The sequence below is a fragment of the Oncorhynchus nerka genome, linkage group LG20, assembly GCF_034236695.1.
Source record: "Oncorhynchus nerka isolate Pitt River linkage group LG20, Oner_Uvic_2.0, whole genome shotgun sequence".
NCBI lineage: Eukaryota > Metazoa > Chordata > Actinopteri > Salmoniformes > Salmonidae > Oncorhynchus > Oncorhynchus nerka.
Window position 1 is genome coordinate 94,558,568 of NC_088415.1, and position 17,908 is coordinate 94,576,475.

The 17,908-nt window shown below is 42.7% G+C and overlaps 1 protein-coding gene across 1 annotated transcript in view; it reads right to left on the reverse strand.

Moving 5' to 3' along the window:
* The window catches only part of LOC115127675 (adenylate kinase isoenzyme 5-like), a 201,024-nt gene that overhangs the window by 49,318 nt on the left and 133,798 nt on the right, over positions 1-17,908 (reverse strand). Inside the window, exon 7 of the mRNA XM_065006109.1 lies at positions 17,081-17,171. Coding sequence (XP_064862181.1) covers positions 17,081-17,171 — 91 coding nt within the window. The remainder of the gene's footprint in view (positions 1-17,080; positions 17,172-17,908) is intronic.

Below are 17,908 nucleotides of genomic sequence, written 5' to 3' on the forward strand. Positions count from 1 at the left end.
AGCCACTTTCTACCACTCTAAATTCCAAGCATCTGCCTCTAACCCTAGGAAGCTCTTTGCCACCTTCTCCTCCCTCCTGAATCCTCCCCCCCTCCTCCCTCTCTGCAGATGACTTCGTCAACCATTTTGAAAAGAAGGTCGACGACATCCGATCCTCGTTTGCTAAGTCAAACGACACCGCTGGTTCTGCTCACACTGCCCTACCCTGTGCTCTGACCTCTTTCTCCCTCTCTCTCCAGATGACATCTCACGTCTTGTGACGGCCGGCCGCCCAACAACCTGCCCGCTTGACCCTATCCCCTCCTCTCTTCTCCAGACCATTTCCGGTGACCTTCTCCCTTACCTCACCTCGCTCATCAACTCATCCCTGACCGCTGGCTACGTCCCTCCCGTCTTCAAGAGAGCGAGTTGCACCCCTTCTGAAAAAACCTACACTCGATCCCTCCGATGTCAACAACTACAGACCAGTATCCCTTCTTTCTTTTCTCTCCAAAACTCTTGAACGTGCCGTCCTTGGCCAGCTCTCCCGCTATCTCTCTCAGAATGACCTTCTTGATCCAAATCAGTCAGGTTTCAAGACTAGTCATTCAACTGAGACTGCTCTTCTCTGTATCACGGAGGCACTCCGCACTGCTAAAGCTAACTCTCTCTCCTCTGCTCTCATCCTTCTAGACCTATCGGCTGCCTTCGATACTGTGAACCATCAGATCCTCCTCTCCACCCTCTCCGAGTTGGGCATCTCCGGCGCGGCCCATGCTTGAGTTGCGTCCTACCTGACAGGTCGCTCCTACCAGGTGGCGTGGCGAGAATCTGTCTCCTCACCACGCGCTCTCACCACTGGTGTCCCCCAGGGCTCTGTTCTAGGCCCTCTCCTATTCTCGCTATACACCAAGTCACTTGGCTCTGTCATAACCTCACATGGTCTCTCCTATCATTGCTATGCAGACGACACACAATTAATCTTCTCCTTTCCCCCCTCTGATGACCAGGTGGCGAATCGCATCTCTGCATGTCTGGCAGACATATCAGTGTGGATGACGGATCACCACCTCAAGCTGAACCTCGGCAAGACGGAGCTGCTCTTCCTCCCGGGAAGGACTGCCCGTTCCATGATCTCGCCATCACGGTTGACAACTCCATCGTGTCCTCCTCCCAGAGCGCTAAGAACCTTGGCGTGATCCTGGACAACACCCTGTCGTTCTCAACTAACATCAAGGCGGTGGCCCGTTCCTGTAGGTTCATGCTCTACAACATCCGCAGAGTACGACCCTGCCTCACACAGGAAGCGGCGCAGGTCCTAATCCAGGCACTTGTCATCTCCCGTCTGGATTACTGCAACTCGCTGTTGGCTGGGCTCCCTGCCTGTGCCATTAAACCCCTACAACTCATCCAGAACGCCGCAGCCCGTCTGGTGTTCAACCTTCCCAAGTTCTCTCACGTCACCCCGCTCCTCCGCTCTCTCCACTGGCTTCCAGTTGAAGGCTCGCATCCGCTACAAGACCATGGTGCTTGCCTACGGAGCTGTGAGGGGAATGGCACCTCAGTACCTCCAGGCTCTGATCAGGCCCTACACCCAAACAAGGGCACTGCGTTCATCCACCTCTGGCCTGCTCGCCTCCCTACCACTGAGGAAGTACAGTTCCCGCTCAGCCCAGTCAAAACTGTTCGCTGCTCTGGCCCCCCAATGGTGGAACAAACTCCCTCACGACGCCAGGACAGCGGAGTCAATCACCACCTTCCGGAGACACCTGAAACCCCACCTCTTTAAGGAATACCTAGGATAGGATAAAGTAATCCTTCTCACCCCCCCTTAAAAGACTTAGATGCACTATTGTAAAGTGGCTGTTCCACTGGATGTCATAAGGTGAAAGCACCAATTTGTAAGTCGCTCTGGATAAGAGCGTCTGCTAAATGACTTAAATGTAATGTAAATGTAATAAATATAGCCAACTAAATATAGCCTACTCCTAAAAATATAGCCTACTCCTATAAATATAGCCTACTCCTATAAATATAGCCAACTAAATATAGCCTACTCCTATATATATAGCCTACTCCTATAAATATAGCCTACTCCTATAAATATAGCCTACTCCTATATATATAGCCTACTCCTATAAATATAGCCTACTCCTATAAATATAGCAGACTCCTATAAATATAGCCTACTCCTATAAATATAGCCTACTCCTATAAATATAGCCTACTCCTGTAAATATAGCCTACTCCTATATATATAGCCGACTCCTATAAACAGCCTTACTCCTATAAATATAGCTTACTCCTATAAATATAGCACACTAAATATAGCCTATTCCTATATATATAGCCGACTCCTATAAACAGCCGTACTCCTATAAATAAAGCTGACTCCTATAAATATAGCCGACTAAATATAGCCTACTCCTATAAATATAGCCGACTCCTATAAATATAGCCGACTAAATATAGCCTACTCCTATAAATATAGCCGACTAAATATAGCCTACTCCTATAAATATAGCCGACTAAATATAGCCGACTCCTATAAATATAGCCGACTAAATATAGCCGACTTCTATAAATATAGCCTACTCCTATAAATATAGCCTACTCTTATAAATATAGCCGACTAAATATTGCCTACTCCTATAAATATAGCCGACTAAATATAGCCTACTCCTATAAATATAGCAGACTCCTATAAATATAGCCTACTCCTATAAATATAGCCTACTCCTATAAATATAGCACACTAAATATAGCCTACTCCTATAAATATAGCCTACTCCTATAAATATAGCCGACTCCTATAAACAGCCTTACTCCTATAATAATGGTATGAGGTAGTCTATATTATGGCTGATGGTTTAGACTAGACTATTGGCAGTGCATGTAGTATATAATCAAGCCAATCTCATTGTTGAAATAACTGAAGAGGATGTGAATGTTCATTGACTGTGTATAATGAATCATCATCATTAACGGATAGGAACATGAGGTGCCAGCAGTGAACCGTTGTCCTTTCCAGTGCATGTTTTTCATGCTAGACATTTTCAAATGGATATTGTGCAATATATGAACTTGATGTGATGTGAACTTGATGTGATGTGAACTTGATGTGATGTGAACTTGATGTGATGTGAACTTGATTTTTTTTTTTTTACAGAACGAATCGCTTTTTCTGTTCTGCATCTTCTGAACTAATCGGACTGATGAATTGTAATTTTCACGTAGTCAGGGAACATTTTCAAATGTTAACCTAGTTTTTGTTTGTTGTTGTGGAAGAGGCTGTCTTGATTTGATCACGCTGTTGTCACAGAGAATTTCCCTGTGCCAGCAGGAAATGCAAATGATACTGTGTTTGAGGTTCAATGAGGTTTCCAGGGTTTGTGGTTTCCATTTTAAAAGGACAGACTTGACTTGCCCTAATGAAGAACCCCTATGGCGTTGTCTATTCATTATTAACAACATCATGTTTCTCAATTCCTGTTGCAGCAGGATTATTAGCCGGTTGTGAGGGGCGGGGTCGAATTATGAATGCAGATCAGTATGTAGCACCCTCGCTACAGTGGTTAACATCTGGTCTATCCTAAGTATGGTGGTTAACATCTGGTCTATCCTCGTTATAGTGGTTAACATCTGGTCTATCCTAAGTATAGTGGTTAACATCTGGTCTATCCTCGTTATGGTGGTTAACATCTGGTCTATCCTAAGTATGGTGGTTAACATCTGGTCTATCCTCGTTATAGTGGTTAACATCTGGTCTATCCTAAGTATGGTGGTTAACATCTGGTCTATCCTCGTTATAGTGGTTAACATCTGGTCTATCCTAAGTATGGTGGTTAACATCTGGTCTATCCTCGTTATAGTGGTTAACATCTGGTCTATCCTCGTTATAGTGGTTAACATCTGGTCTATCCTCGTTATAGTGGTTAACATCTGGTCTATCCTCGCTATAGTGGTTAACATCTGGTCTATCCTCGTTATGGTGGTTAACATCTGGTCTATCCTCGTTATGGTGGTTAACATCTGGTCTATCCTCGTTATAGTGGTTAACATCTGGTCTATCCTAAGTATGGTGGTTAACATCTGGTCTATCCTCGTTATGGTGGTTAACATCTGGTCTATCCTAAGTATGGTGGTTAACATCTGGTCTATCCTCGTTATAGTGGTTAACATCTGGTCTATCCTCGCTACAGTGGTTAACATCTGGTCTATCCTCGTTATAGTGGTTAACATCTGGTCTATCCTCGTTATAGTGGTTAACATCTGGTCTATCCTCGTTATAGTGGTTAACATCTGGTCTATCCTCGCTATAGTGGTTAACATCTGGTCTATCCTCGTTATAGTGGTTAACATCTGGTCTATCCTAAGTATGTTGGTTAACATCTGGTCTATCCTCGCTACAGTGGTTAACATCTGGTCTATCCTCGTTATAGTGGTTAACATCTGGTCTATCCTCATTATGGTGGTTAACATCTGGTCTATCCTAAGTATGGTGGTTAACATCTGGTCTATCCTCGTTATAGTGGTTAACATCTGGTCTATCCTCGTTATAGTGGTTAACATCTGGTCTATCCTCGTTATAGTGGTTAACATCTGGTCTATCCTAAGTATGGTGGTTAACATCTGGTCTCTCCTCGCTACAGTGGTTAACATCTGGTCTCTCCTCGCTACAGTGGTTAACATCTGGTCTATCCTCGTTATAGTGGTTAACATCTGGTCTCTCCTCGTTATAGTGGTTAACATCTGGTCTATCCTAAGTATGGTGGTTAACATCTGGTCTATCCTAAGTATGGTGGTTAACATCTGGTCTATCCTCGTTATAGTGGTTAACATCTGGTCTACCCTCGTTATAGTGGTTAACATCTGGTCTATCCTCGCTATAGTGGTTAACATCTGGTCTATCCCCATTATGGTGGTTAACATCTGGTCTATCCTCGTTATAGTGGTTAACATCTGGTCTATCCTAAGTATGGTGGTTAACATCTGGTCTATCCTCGTTATAGTGGTTAACATCTGGTCTATCCTCGTTATAGTGGTTATTGGACAAATGACAAGAATTAATGTGTTTAGGGAAGGACCTCGTTTTGAGTGGATCCTGTGTTATTGTTTTACTGATATTGAGTGTCATGGCTGTTTTCTGTGTTATTGTTTTACTGATATTGAGTGTCATGGCTGTTTTCTGTGTTATTGTTTTACTGATATTGAGTGTCATGGCTGTTTTCTGTGTTATTGTTTTACTGATATTGAGTGTCATGATTAGTTTATGTGTTATTGTTTTACTGATATTGAGTGTCATGGCTGGTTTCTGTGTTATTGTTTTACTGATATTGAGTGTCATGGCTGTTTTCTGTGTTATTGTTTTGTTGATATTGAGTGTCATGGCTGGTTTATGTGTTATTGTTTTACTGATATTGAGTGTCATGGCTGGTTTCTGTGTTATTGTTTTACTGATATTGAGTGTCATGATTAGTTTATGTGTTATTGTTTTACTGATATTGAGTGTCATGATTAGTTTATGTGTTATTGTTTTACTGATATTGAGTGTCATGGCTGGTTTCTGTGTTATTGTTTTACTGATATTGAGTGTCATGGCTGTTTTCTGTGTTATTGTTTTACTGATATTGAGTGTCATGGCTGTTTTCTGTGTTATTGTTTTACTGATATTGAGTGTCATGATTAGTTTATGTGTTATTGTTTTACTGATATTGAGTGTCATGGCTGGTTTCTGTGTTATTGTTTTACTGATATTGAGTGTCATGGCTGGTTTCTGTGTTATTGTTTTACTGATATTGAGTGTCATGATTAGTTTATGTGTTATTGTTTCGAATTGTTCGTGATGATCTCTTTTCTGGCCAGTTTCCTATTTTCTTCTGTTTCGTTCTACTTTTGTTGTTTTTGGCCCGTTTCTTCTGTTGGTGTTTTACTTCTATAAACTAAACCTACCTCCCTTCTCAGACCTTTAGTTTTAGGCTGGAGACCTTTTACGTGGTTAAGTTTGGGACAGGTGGGGTATCATGGACCCCTTGACGAAGGTGCAAAACGTGCTATTCTGGGATGGGGGTGATAGGGCTTTCCTCAGGATAGGGGGAGACTTTCATAGGGGAGGGACAACGGAGGACAATATTGAGGTTAACAAGCAACAAACAATCCTGTTATTATGGTGGGAGATTATAACACGGTTATAAGTACGTCAATGGAGCGCAAAGGAAACAGTACAAACTATCACCATCATGCATTTCAATTCATTTAAAATGCCATGTGTCTCTATATGAATTACCATTAAAATGCCATGTGTCTCTATATGAATTACCATTAAAATGCCATGTGTCTCTATATGAATTACCATTAAAATGCCATGTGTCTCATTATGAATTACCATTAAAATGCCATGTGTCTCTATATGAATTACCATTAAAATGCCATGTGTCTCATTATGAATTACCATTAAAATGCCATGTGTCTCATTATGAATTACCATTAAAATGCCATGTGTCTCTATATGAATTACCATTAAAATGCCATGTGTCTCTATATGAATTACCATTAAAATGCCATGTGTCTCATTATGAATTACCATTAAAATGTCATGTGTCTCTATATGAATTACCATTAAAATGCCATGTGTCTCATTATGAATTACCATTAAAATGCCATGTGTCTCTATATGAATTGCCATTAAAATGTCATGTGTCTCTATATGAATTGCCATTAAAATGTCATGTGTCTCTATATGAATTGCCATTAAAATGTCATGTGTCTCTATATGAATTGCCATTAAAATGTCATGTGTCTCTATATGAATTGCCATTAAAATGTCATGTGTCTCTATATGAATTACCATTAAAATGCCATGTGTCTCATTATGAATTACCATTAAAATGTCATGTGTCTCTATATGAATTACCATTAAAATGCCATGTGTCTCATTATGAATTACCATTAAAATGCCATGTGTCTCTATATGAATTACCATTAAAATGCCATGTGTCTCTATATGAATTACCATTAAAATGTCATGTGTCTCTATATGAATTACCATTAAAATGCCATGTGTCTCTATATGAATTACCATTAAAATGTCATGTGTCTCTATATGAATTACCATTAAAATGCCATGTGTCTCTATATGAATTGCCATTAAATTTGGAGACAAACATAATGGGGCTGTATTCCAATCTGCTTTTTAAGGAGCTACACATTTGCATGCTGAGAATGTTGTGGTAATATTAGGTCAAACTTAAATATAACATTTTTTGAAATGTTCTTGAAATGTTCCCGAGGACCTCCAAGACAAGGTGAAATGTTTATTGCGTGAATATGAAATGGAATATTATGTTAAACAATAAAACAAATATACTATGAACGTCATCAAAAAACAGACTTATTTGGAAATTGTGGAAGATTGTGCAACGTTGTGGGAATGTTCTGTGAAACCTATGTAAATACCGTAAAACTTCAATTAATATCCCTGGGCTTTTTCGATTTGCTTAAATCACTGAACACGGCAGGCTTCTATTAGAGGCAGGCTTCTATTAGAGGCAGGCTTCTATTAGAGGCAGCTTCTATTAGAGGCAGGCTTCTATTAGAGGCAGGCTTCTATTAGAGGCAGGCTTCTATTAGTAGCCTGGCGTCTATTTCCTTAATACACACAGATTTTTCTCCTTTGCATAGTTCATTGTTTAATTCCAGCGATCACTTCCACCATTTTAATCAATTTCTTCATTTCACACTGTTTCACGTTTCTTTTGTCTTAGTATGCATCTATTTAAATAATAATAAAAAATGATCCTTGACAATAATTATTCTCCTCTTTGACTGTCGTTTTCGTCCATTTTTATTTTTGGCCACTAGAGGGCGACCGTCCGATTTCTGTGGGTTTGTACTCTCAAAATTGTTTATTGTTTTTGTGCTTGCCAGTTAGGTAGCTGTTCCCAGCTGTTAGCAGCCAACGGCTGGCAGTTTCTTAATGACGATTTAAAAAATGTATGATTGATCATTACTGAATTATTGAATGTAACAAATCAAACATGTAAACAATTCATTTAGAACTGCCGTTCTCTGTAAACAGGTGTTTATTTACTGAAATGTCATTGCTCCAGCTTTTATGGTATCCTAGACAACCCCCATAACTTAATTAAATGTACTGGGAACCTTTAAAGAACTTAGACCAGGTGTTATGGTATCCTAGACAACTCCCATAACTTAATTCAATGTACTGGGAACCTTTAAAGAACTTAGACCAGGTGTTATGGTATCCTAGACAACTCCCATAACTTAATTCAATGTACTGGGAACCTTTAAAGAACTTAGACCAGGTGTTATGGTATCCTAGACAACTCCCATAACTTAATTCAATGTACTGGGAACCTTTAAAGAACTTAGACCAGGTGTTATGGTATCCTAGACAACTCCCATAACTTAATTAAATGTACTGGGAACCTTTAAAGAACTTAGACCAGGTGTTATGGTATCCTAGACAACTCCCATAACTTAATTCAATGTACTGGGAACCTTTAAAGAACTTAGACCAGGTGTTATGGTATCCTAGACAACTCCCATAACTTAATTAAATGTACTGGGAACCTTTAAAGAACTTAGACCAGGTGTTATGGTATCCTAGACAACTCCCATAACTTAATTAAATGTACTGGGAACCTTTAAAGAACTTAGACCAGGTGTTAAGGTATCCTAGACAACTCCCATAACTTAATTCAATGTACTGGGAACCTTTAAAGAACTTAGACCAGGTGTTATGGTATCCTAGACAACTCCCATAACTTAATTAAATGTACTGGGAACCTTTAAAGAACTTAGACCAGGTGTTATGGTATCCTAGACAACTCCCATAACTTAATTAAATGTACTGGGAACCTTTAAAGAACTTAGACCAGGTGTTATGGTATCCTAGACAACTCCCATAACTTAATTAAATGTACTGGGAACCTTTAAAGAACTTAGACCAGGTGTTATGGTATCCTAGACAACTCCCATAACTTAATTCAATGTACTGGGAACCTTTAAAGAACTTAGACCAGGTGTTATGGTATCCTAGACAACTCCCATAACTTAATTCAATGTACTGGGAACCTTTAAAGAACTTAGACCAGGTGTTATGGTATCCTAGACAACTCCCATAACTTAATTCAATGTACTGGGAACCTTTAAAGAACTTAGACCAGGTGTTATGGTATCCTAGACAACTCCCATAACTTAATTAAATGTACTGGGAACCTTTAAAGAACTTAGACCAGGTGTTCTGTCAACTTTCTTACAATCATTATAAGAATATCCTGTGCAACCTAACTTAAACATTTTATGAAAGTTATCACAAGTGAGCACATTTAGTGTTTTGGGAACCTATTTCTTGTAATGGACCACACACTGTTACCTAATTAAATAATTCAGTCTGTTCTGTCAACATTCTTGCAACATAAAAGGAATGTTTTGTGTACCCTGATACAAACATTATTTGAATGTCAACACACCTGGACAGTTTTGGGAACCTCTTTCTTGGCATATCCCCACAATGTTCCCACAACCTAAAGAAACATGTGGAAACCTTTAATAACCTCTTTGGGCTCTAGGGGGCAGCATTTTGATGTCTGGATGAAAAGTGTGCCCAAAGTAAACTGCCTGTTACTCAGGCCCAGAAGCTAGGATATGCATATTACTAGTAGATGTGGATAGAAAACACTGTAAAGTTTCTAAAACTGTTAATTATGTCTGTGATTATAACACAACTGATATGGCAGGCTAAAAACCCGAGGTCAAACCATCCCCCGCAAAATATGTTCAACCTCCCACTGTTTTCATGTTTAATATGAAGGGAAAACTCCCATACTGCAGTTCCTAGGGCTTCCACTAGATCTCAACAGTCCATAGAAAGAGTTTCAGGCTTGTTTTTGGAAAAATTAGCTAGAATTTGTAGTTTTTCTAGGTGGCTCCCATTTTGGCTGTAGTGTTGTCATGCACGTGAATGAGAGCGCGTTCATCTTGTTTATCTCTGGTAAAGACAATAACGATTCCCCATCTTAAATTGTATCGTTTATTTACGTATTAGTGTACCTACGGTTTGATTATAAACGTTGTTTGACTTGTTTGGATAAGTTTATTGGTAACATTTGGGATTCATTGTGTATGCATTTTGAAGGAGGGAAACCAGGGGATTATTGAATGAAGCGCGCCAGCTAAACTGAGTTTTTATGGATATGAAGGACTTTATCGAACAAAAGGACCATTTGTAATTTAGCTGGGACCTTTTGGAGTGCCAACAGATGAAGATCATCAAAGGTAAGGCATTTATTTTATCACTATTTCTGACTTTCGTGGTGCACCTGCCTGTTTGAATTCTTTTTTTAATGCTTTTGTGTGTGGGGTGCTGTCCTCAGATAATCGCATGACGTGCTTTCACCGTAAAGCCTTTTTGAAATCTGACACAGCGACTGGATTAACAAGAAGTTAAGCTTTTTTCTTATCTATTACACTTGTATTTTCATGAATGATGAATATGACTTTCTGTCATTTGAATTTCGCGCTCTGCAATTTCACCAGATGTTGTCGAGGTGGGTCGCTAGCTCCACACCTAGCCACAAAGAACAGACTAAATATGTTCTGGGAATGTTCTTGTGACATCAGGTGAATGTTTTTTTTGCACCATAAAATAAGCATTGTAGAATCATCCATACAATGAACTACTCGTTTCATGTCCTGCCACAACATCTCAATTGGGTTTAGGTCTGGACATTGACTAGGTTGAGTGTGATGTCTTTCAGAGTCCTGGCAAATGTGACAGTCACTTTGTAGAGGTGTACCTGCTAATAGAGGCTTTCCAAATGCAGCTTTCCAAATGGTTGCATTTACCCGCTGTATGGTGGCAACGGTGAAAGTATTTTTGTGGTAGCAGGTTGGAGATAACCACTCTCGAGTTGGGAATGTGGAAGAGGCTTTTTCAATCACTCCCTTGAGTGCTGTGCCTACCCTTTCCAAGGTCATTAGTTCCGGTGTGAATGATGATGTGGCTAGGAGGACCCTAGTCGCTCCTCACACAGCAGCTCCAGGTCAGGTAGACTGCTAAGGCAGCAGAGTTTAGTCACTTTGTCTTTCGGGAAAGTAGTTCTTCTCATCAATGTATTTCCCATTTTAGAATATATGAGAAGCTTTGGCTTTAGTCTGTCCTGAGTGGGGATCGGAGGGTTGACAGGGGGGCAGTTGGGTTGGTGGGTCCTGGGGTGTGTGGTCCTCTGTTAGCTGGGCTGTGTGGTCCTGTGTTGTCTGTCCTCAGTGGGGATCGGAGGGTTGACAGGGGGGCAGTTGGGTTGGTGGGTCCTGGGTTGTCTGGGCTGTGTGGTCCTCTGTTGTCTGGGCTGTGTGGTCCTGTGTTGTCTGGGCTGTGTGGTCCTCTGTTGTCTGGGCTGTGTGGTCCTGTGTTGTCTGGGCTGTGTGCTCCTCTGTTGTCTGGGCTGTGTGCTCCTCTGTTGTCTGGGCTGTGTGGTCCTCTGTTGTCTGGGCTGTGTGGTCCTCTGTTAGCTGGGCTGTGTGGTCCTCTGTTGTCTGGGCTGTGTGGTCCTCTGTTGTCTGGGCTGTGTGGTCCTCTGTTGTCTGGGCTGTGTGGTCCTCTGTTGTCTGGGCTGTGTGGTCCTCTGTTGTCTGGGCTGTGTGGTCCTCTGTTGTCTGGGCTGTGTGGTCCTCTGTTGTCTGGGCTGTGTGGTCCTCTGTTGTCTGGGCTGTGTGCTCCTCTGTTGTCTGGGCTGTGTGGTCCTCTGTTGTCTGGGCTGTGTGGTCCTCTGTTGTCTGGGCTGTGTGGTCCTCTGTTAGCTGGGCTGTGTGGTCCTCTGTTGTCTGGGCTGTGTGGTCCTCTGTTGTCTGGGCTGTGTGGTCCTCTGTTAGCTGGGCTGTGTGCTCCTCTGTTGTTCTGTACTCCGTGCAGTGCTGTTTTTCATATTTAAAGGGTACTATTCTGTGATGACTTCTGCACAGGGGGAAGCCAGGGGGTGGGGCTGTGATGCTCTGCTGCCAAGGGCTTTCACACCTCTCGCTTCACACCTCTGTCCTGTCCAAGCTTGGTAGTTTAGTAGCCTGAAGTCAGTGTCAAGTCTTTATAGACCACAAAATGTTTAGAGATTATTGTCTTTTACTTTTTTTCAGAAGGACCTTCACCACTTTTATATGATTCACTCAGTGAAAATCCAGGTTTATCGTAGAAGCTCATAGTCTCTCTCTCGGTCTCTCTCTCTCGGTCTCTCTCTCTCGGTCTCTCTCTCTCTCTCGGTCTCTCTCTCTCGGTCTCTCTCTCTCTCTCGGTCTCTCTCTCTCTGTCTCTCTCTCTCTCTCGGTCTCTCTCTCTCTCTCTCTCTCTCTCTCTCTCTCGGTCTCTCTCTCGGTCTCTCTCTCTCGGTCTCTCTCTCGGTCTCTCTCTCGGTCTCTCTCTCTCGGTCTCTCTCGGTCTCTCTCTCTCTCTCGGTCTCTCTCTCTCGGTCTCTCTCTCTCTCTCGGTCTCTCTCTCTCTGTCTCTCTCTCTCTCGGTCTCTCTCTCGGTCTCTCTCTCGGTCTCTCTCTCGGTCTCTCTCTCGGTCTCTCTCTCTCGGTCTCTCTCTCGGTCTCTCTCTCGGTCTCTCTCTCTCTCTCGGTCTCTCTCTCTCTCTCTCTCTCGGTCTCTCTCTCGGTCTCTCTCTCTCGGTCTCTCTCTCGGTCTCTCTCTCTCGGTCTCTCTCGGTCTCTCTCTCTCTCTCAGTCTCTCTGTCTCTCTCTCTCTCGGTCTCTCTCTCTCGGTCTCTCTCTCTCGGTCTCTCTCTCTCTCTCGGTCTCTCTCTCTCTCTGTCTCTCTCTCTCTCTCGGTCTCTCTCTCGGTCTCTCTCTCTGTCTCTCTCTCGGTCTCTCTCTCTCGGTCTCTCTCGGTCTCTCTCTCTCTCTCTCACACACACACACACAGAGCCTTGGGCCAGCACTACAGGAAGCTGACTAATTCTTCAGCATCCTACTGTGTCCTTCAGTACAGAGCTGTCTGGCTGCCTGTGTGACTGACCCCATGTGTGTGGGTGTGTGTAAAGCAAAGCGAGGCTTGATGATGGGAAAGAAAAGGGCTTTTCATTTATCTGATTTCATGTATCCTTATATTTATGTATATCGTCCTCCTCTCTCTACTCTCTGCTACTGACTCCTACAGAGAGAGAGAGAGAGAGAGAGAGAGAGAGAGAGACCGAGAGAGAGAGAGAGATAGATAGAGAGACAGAGAGAGAGTCAGAGAGAGAGACAGAGAGAGAGAGAGAGAGAGAGAGAGACAGAGAGAGAGTCAGAGAGAGAGACAGAGAGAGAGAGAGAGAGAGAGAGACAGAGAGAGAGAGAGAGAGAGAGTGACAGAGGGAGTGAGACAGAGAGAGAGACAGAGAGAGAGAGACAGAGAGAGAGAGAGAGAGAGAGAGAGAGAGATTCCTTCCTCTCTCTAGGCAACTGCTGCAATTTCGTGTGCGCGCATGAGTTTGTGGTTATTGGCATCAGGTCTGGAGGAAACCTGGCACCACCTCTACGGTGAAGCATGGTGGTGGCAGCATCATGCTGTGGGGATGTTTTTCAGGGACTGGGAAACTAGATGAACGGAGCAAAGTACAGAGAGATCCTTGATGAAAACCTGCTCCAGAGCGCTCAGGACCTCAGACTGGGGTGAAGGTTCACCTTCCAACAGGACAACGACCCTAAGCACACAGCCAAGACAAAGCAGGAATGGCTTTGGGACAAGTCTCTGAATGTCCTTGAGCGGCCCAGCCAGAGCCCGGACTTGAACCTGATCGAACATCTCTGGAGAGACCTGAAAATAGCTGTGCAGTGACGCTCCTCATCCAACCTGACAGAGCTTGAGAGGATCTGCAGAGAAGAATGGGAGAAACTCCCCAAATACAGGTGTGCCAAGCTTGTAGCGTCATACCCAAGAAGACTCAAGGCTGTAATCACTGCCAAAGGTGCTTCAACAAAGTACTGCGTAAAGGGTCTGAATACTTACGGAAATGTCATATTTCAGCTTTTTCTAAATGTCTAAAAAACCTATTTTTGCTTCGTCATTATGGGAGTATTTACAAATCAAATTGTGTTTGTCACATGCACAGAATACAACAGGTATAGTAGACCTTACAGTGAAATGCTGAATACAACAGGTGTAGTAGACCTCACAGTGAAATGCTGAATACAACAGGTGTAGTAGACCTCACAGTGAAATGCTGAATACAACAGGTGTAGTAGACCTCACAGTGAAATGCTGAATACAACAGGTGTAGTAGACCTCACAGTGAAATGCTGAATAAAACAGGTGTAGGAGACAGTGAAATGTTTACTTACAGGCTCTAACCAACAACGCAGTTCAAGAAATAGAGTTGCGACAACAGGACAGAATGAGGTAGTAGTTTGGAGTAGTTAGAATGTATATTTCCTTGCTATAGAATAGAGCTGGTTACTGTACCTGGAGACTTTCAGCAATTGCGCTAAGATAACAGTATGCTAATGTGAAATGGCTAGCTAGTTAACGGTGGTGCGCGCTAATAGCGTTTCAATCGGTAACGTCACTCGCTCTGAGACCTTGAAGTAGTGGTTCCCCTTGCTCTGCAAAGGGCCGCGGCTTTTGTGGAGCGATGGGTAACGATGCTTCGTGGGTGACTGTTGTCTGTGTGCAGAGGGTCCCTGGTTCGCGCCCGGGTCGGGGCGAGCTGTGTTGTCCATCAATCTACCTCTACCTGGTCAAATAAGGGCTCATCATAAGAGCTATGTTGTCCGTCAATCTACCTCTACCTGGTCAAATAAGGGCTCATCATAAGAGCTATGTTGTCCGTCAATCTACCTCTACCTGGTCAAATAAGGGCTCATCATAAGAGCTATGTTGTCCGTCAATCTACCTCCGTCAATCTACCTCTACCTGGTCAAATAAGGGCTCATCATAAGAGCTATGTTGTCCGTCAATCTACCTCTACCTGGTCAAATAAGGGCTCATCATAAGAGCTATGTTGTCCGTCAATCTACCTCTACCTGGTCAAATAAGGGCTCATCATAAGAGCTATGTTGTCCGTCAATCTACCTCTACCTGGTCAAATAAGGGCTCATCATAAGAGCTATGTTGTCCGTCAATCTACCTCTACCTGGTCAAATAAGGGCTCATCATAAGAGCTATGTTGTCCGTCAATCTACCTCTACCTGGTCAAATAAGGGCTCATCATAAGAGCTATGTTGTCCGTCAATCTACCTCTACCTGGTCAAATAAGGGCTCATCATAAGAGCTATGTTGTCCGTCAATCTACCTCTACCTGGTCAAATAAGGGCTCATCATAAGAGCTGTGTTGTCCGTCAATCTACCTCTACCTGGTCAAATAAGGGCTCATCATAAGAGCTGTGTTGTCCGTCAATCTACCTCTACCTGGTCAAATAAGGGCTCATCATAAGAGCTGTGTTGTCCGTCAATCTACCTCTACCTGGTCAAATAAGGGCTCATCATAAGAGCTGTGTTGTCCGTCAATCTACCTCTACCTGGTCAAATAAGGGCTCATCATAAGAGCTGTGTTGTCCGTCAATCTACCTCTACCTGGTCAAATAAGGGCTCATCATAAGAGCTGTGTTGTCCGTCAATCTACCTCTACCTGGTCAAATAAGGGCTCATCATAAGAGCTGTGTTGTCCGTCAATCTACCTCTACCTGGTCAAATAAGGGCTCATCATAAGAGCTGTGTTGTCCGTCAATCTACCTCTACCTGGTCAAATAAGGGCTCATCATAAGAGCTGTGTTGTCCGTCAATCTACCTCTACCTGGTCAAATAAGGGCTCATCATAAGAGCTGTGTTGTCCGTCAATCTACCTCTACCTGGTCAAATAAGGGCTCATCATAAGAGCTGTGTTGTCCGTCAATCTACCTCTACCTGGTCAAATAAGGGCTCATCATAAGAGCTGTGTTGTCCGTCAATCTACCTCTACCTGGTCAAATAAGGGCTCATCATAAGAGCTATGTTGTCCGTCAATCTACCTCTACCTGGTCAAATAAGGGCTCATCATAAGAGCTATGTTGTCCGTCAATCTACCTCTACCTGGTCAAATAAGGGCTCATCATAAGAGCTATGTTGTCCGTCAATCTACCTCTACCTGGTCAAATAAGGGCTCATCATAAGAGCTATGTTGTCCGTCAATCTACCTCTACCTGGTCAAATAAGGGCTCATCATAAGAGCTATGTTTGTCCGTCAATCTACCTCTACCTGGTCAAATAAGGGCTCATCATAAGAGCTATGTTGTCCGTCAATCTACCTCTACCTGGTCAAATAAGGGCTCATCATAAGAGCTATGTTGTCCGTCAATCTACCTCTACCTGGTCAAATAAGGGCTCATCATAAGAGCTATGTTGTCCGTCAATCTACCTCTACCTGGTCAAATAAGGGCTCATCATAAGAGCTATGTTGTCCGTCAATCTACCTCTACCTGGTCAAATAAGGGCTCATCATAAGAGCTATGTTGTCCGTCAATCTACCTCTACCTGGTCAAATAAGGGCTCATCATAAGAGCTCATATGTTGTCCGTCAATCTACCTCTACCTGGTCAAATAAGGGCTCATCATAAGAGCTATGTTGTCCGTCAATCTACCTCTACCTGGTCAAATAAGGGCTCATCATAAGAGCTATGTTGTCCGTCAATCTACCTCTACCTGGTCAAATAAGGGCTCATCATAAGAGCTATGTTGTCCGTCAATCTACCTCTACCTGGTCAAATAAGGGCTCATCATAAGAGCTATGTTGTCCGTCAATCTACCTCTACCTGGTCAAATAAGGGCTCATCATAAGAGCTATGTTGTCCGTCAATCTACCTCTACCTGGTCAAATAAGGGCTCATCATAAGAGCTATGTTGTCCGTCAATCTACCTCTACCTGGTCAAATAAGGGCTCATCATAAGAGCTATGTTGTCCGTCAATCTACCTCTACCTGGTCAAATAAGGGCTCATCATAAGAGCTATGTTGTCCGTCAATCTACCTCTACCTGGTCAAATAAGGGCTCATCATAAGAGCTGTGCATCCTCCAAAGACAGAGGTTTGAGCGGAGGAAGGAGTCATTGATAAATAGTATATAAGTTGTTCTTACCAGCGACAGGTTGTTTGGACGGAAACAGCTTGTTGTCCACTGTCATGCTGATGTCACAAAACACTTCCTCCTCGTCTCGGTCTGCATCCAGCTGGAGAGGAAATGACAACAGCAGGGTTTAACCATCACATCTAATGGCTACTTCAGGGTTTAACCATCACATCTAATAACTACAGCAGGGTTTAACCATCACATCTAATGACTACAGCAGGGTTTAACCATCACATCTAATGACTACTTCAGGGTTTAACCATCACATCTAATAACTACAGCAGGGTTTAACCATCACATCTAATGACTACAGCAGGGTTTAACCATCACATCTAATGACTACTTCAGGGTTTAACCATCACATCTAATAACTACAGCAGGGTTTAACCATCACATCTAATGACTACAGCAGGGTTTAACCATCACATCTAATGACTACTTCAGGGTTTAACCATCACATCTAATGGCTACTTCAGGGTTTAACCATCACATCTAATAACTACAGCAGGGTTTAACCATCACATCTAATGACTACAGCAGGGTTTAACCATCACATCTAATGACTACTTCAGGGTTTAACCATCACATCTAATAACTACAGCAGGGTTTAACCATCACATCTAATAACTACAGCAGGGTTTAACCATCACATCTAATGACTACTTCAGGGTTTAACCATCACATCTAATAACTACAGCAGGGTTTAACCATCACATCTAATGACTACAGCAGGGTTTAACCATCACATCTAATAACTACAGCAGGGTTTAACCATCACATCTAATGGCTACTTCAGGGTTTAACCATCACATCTAATAACTACAGCAGGGTTTAACC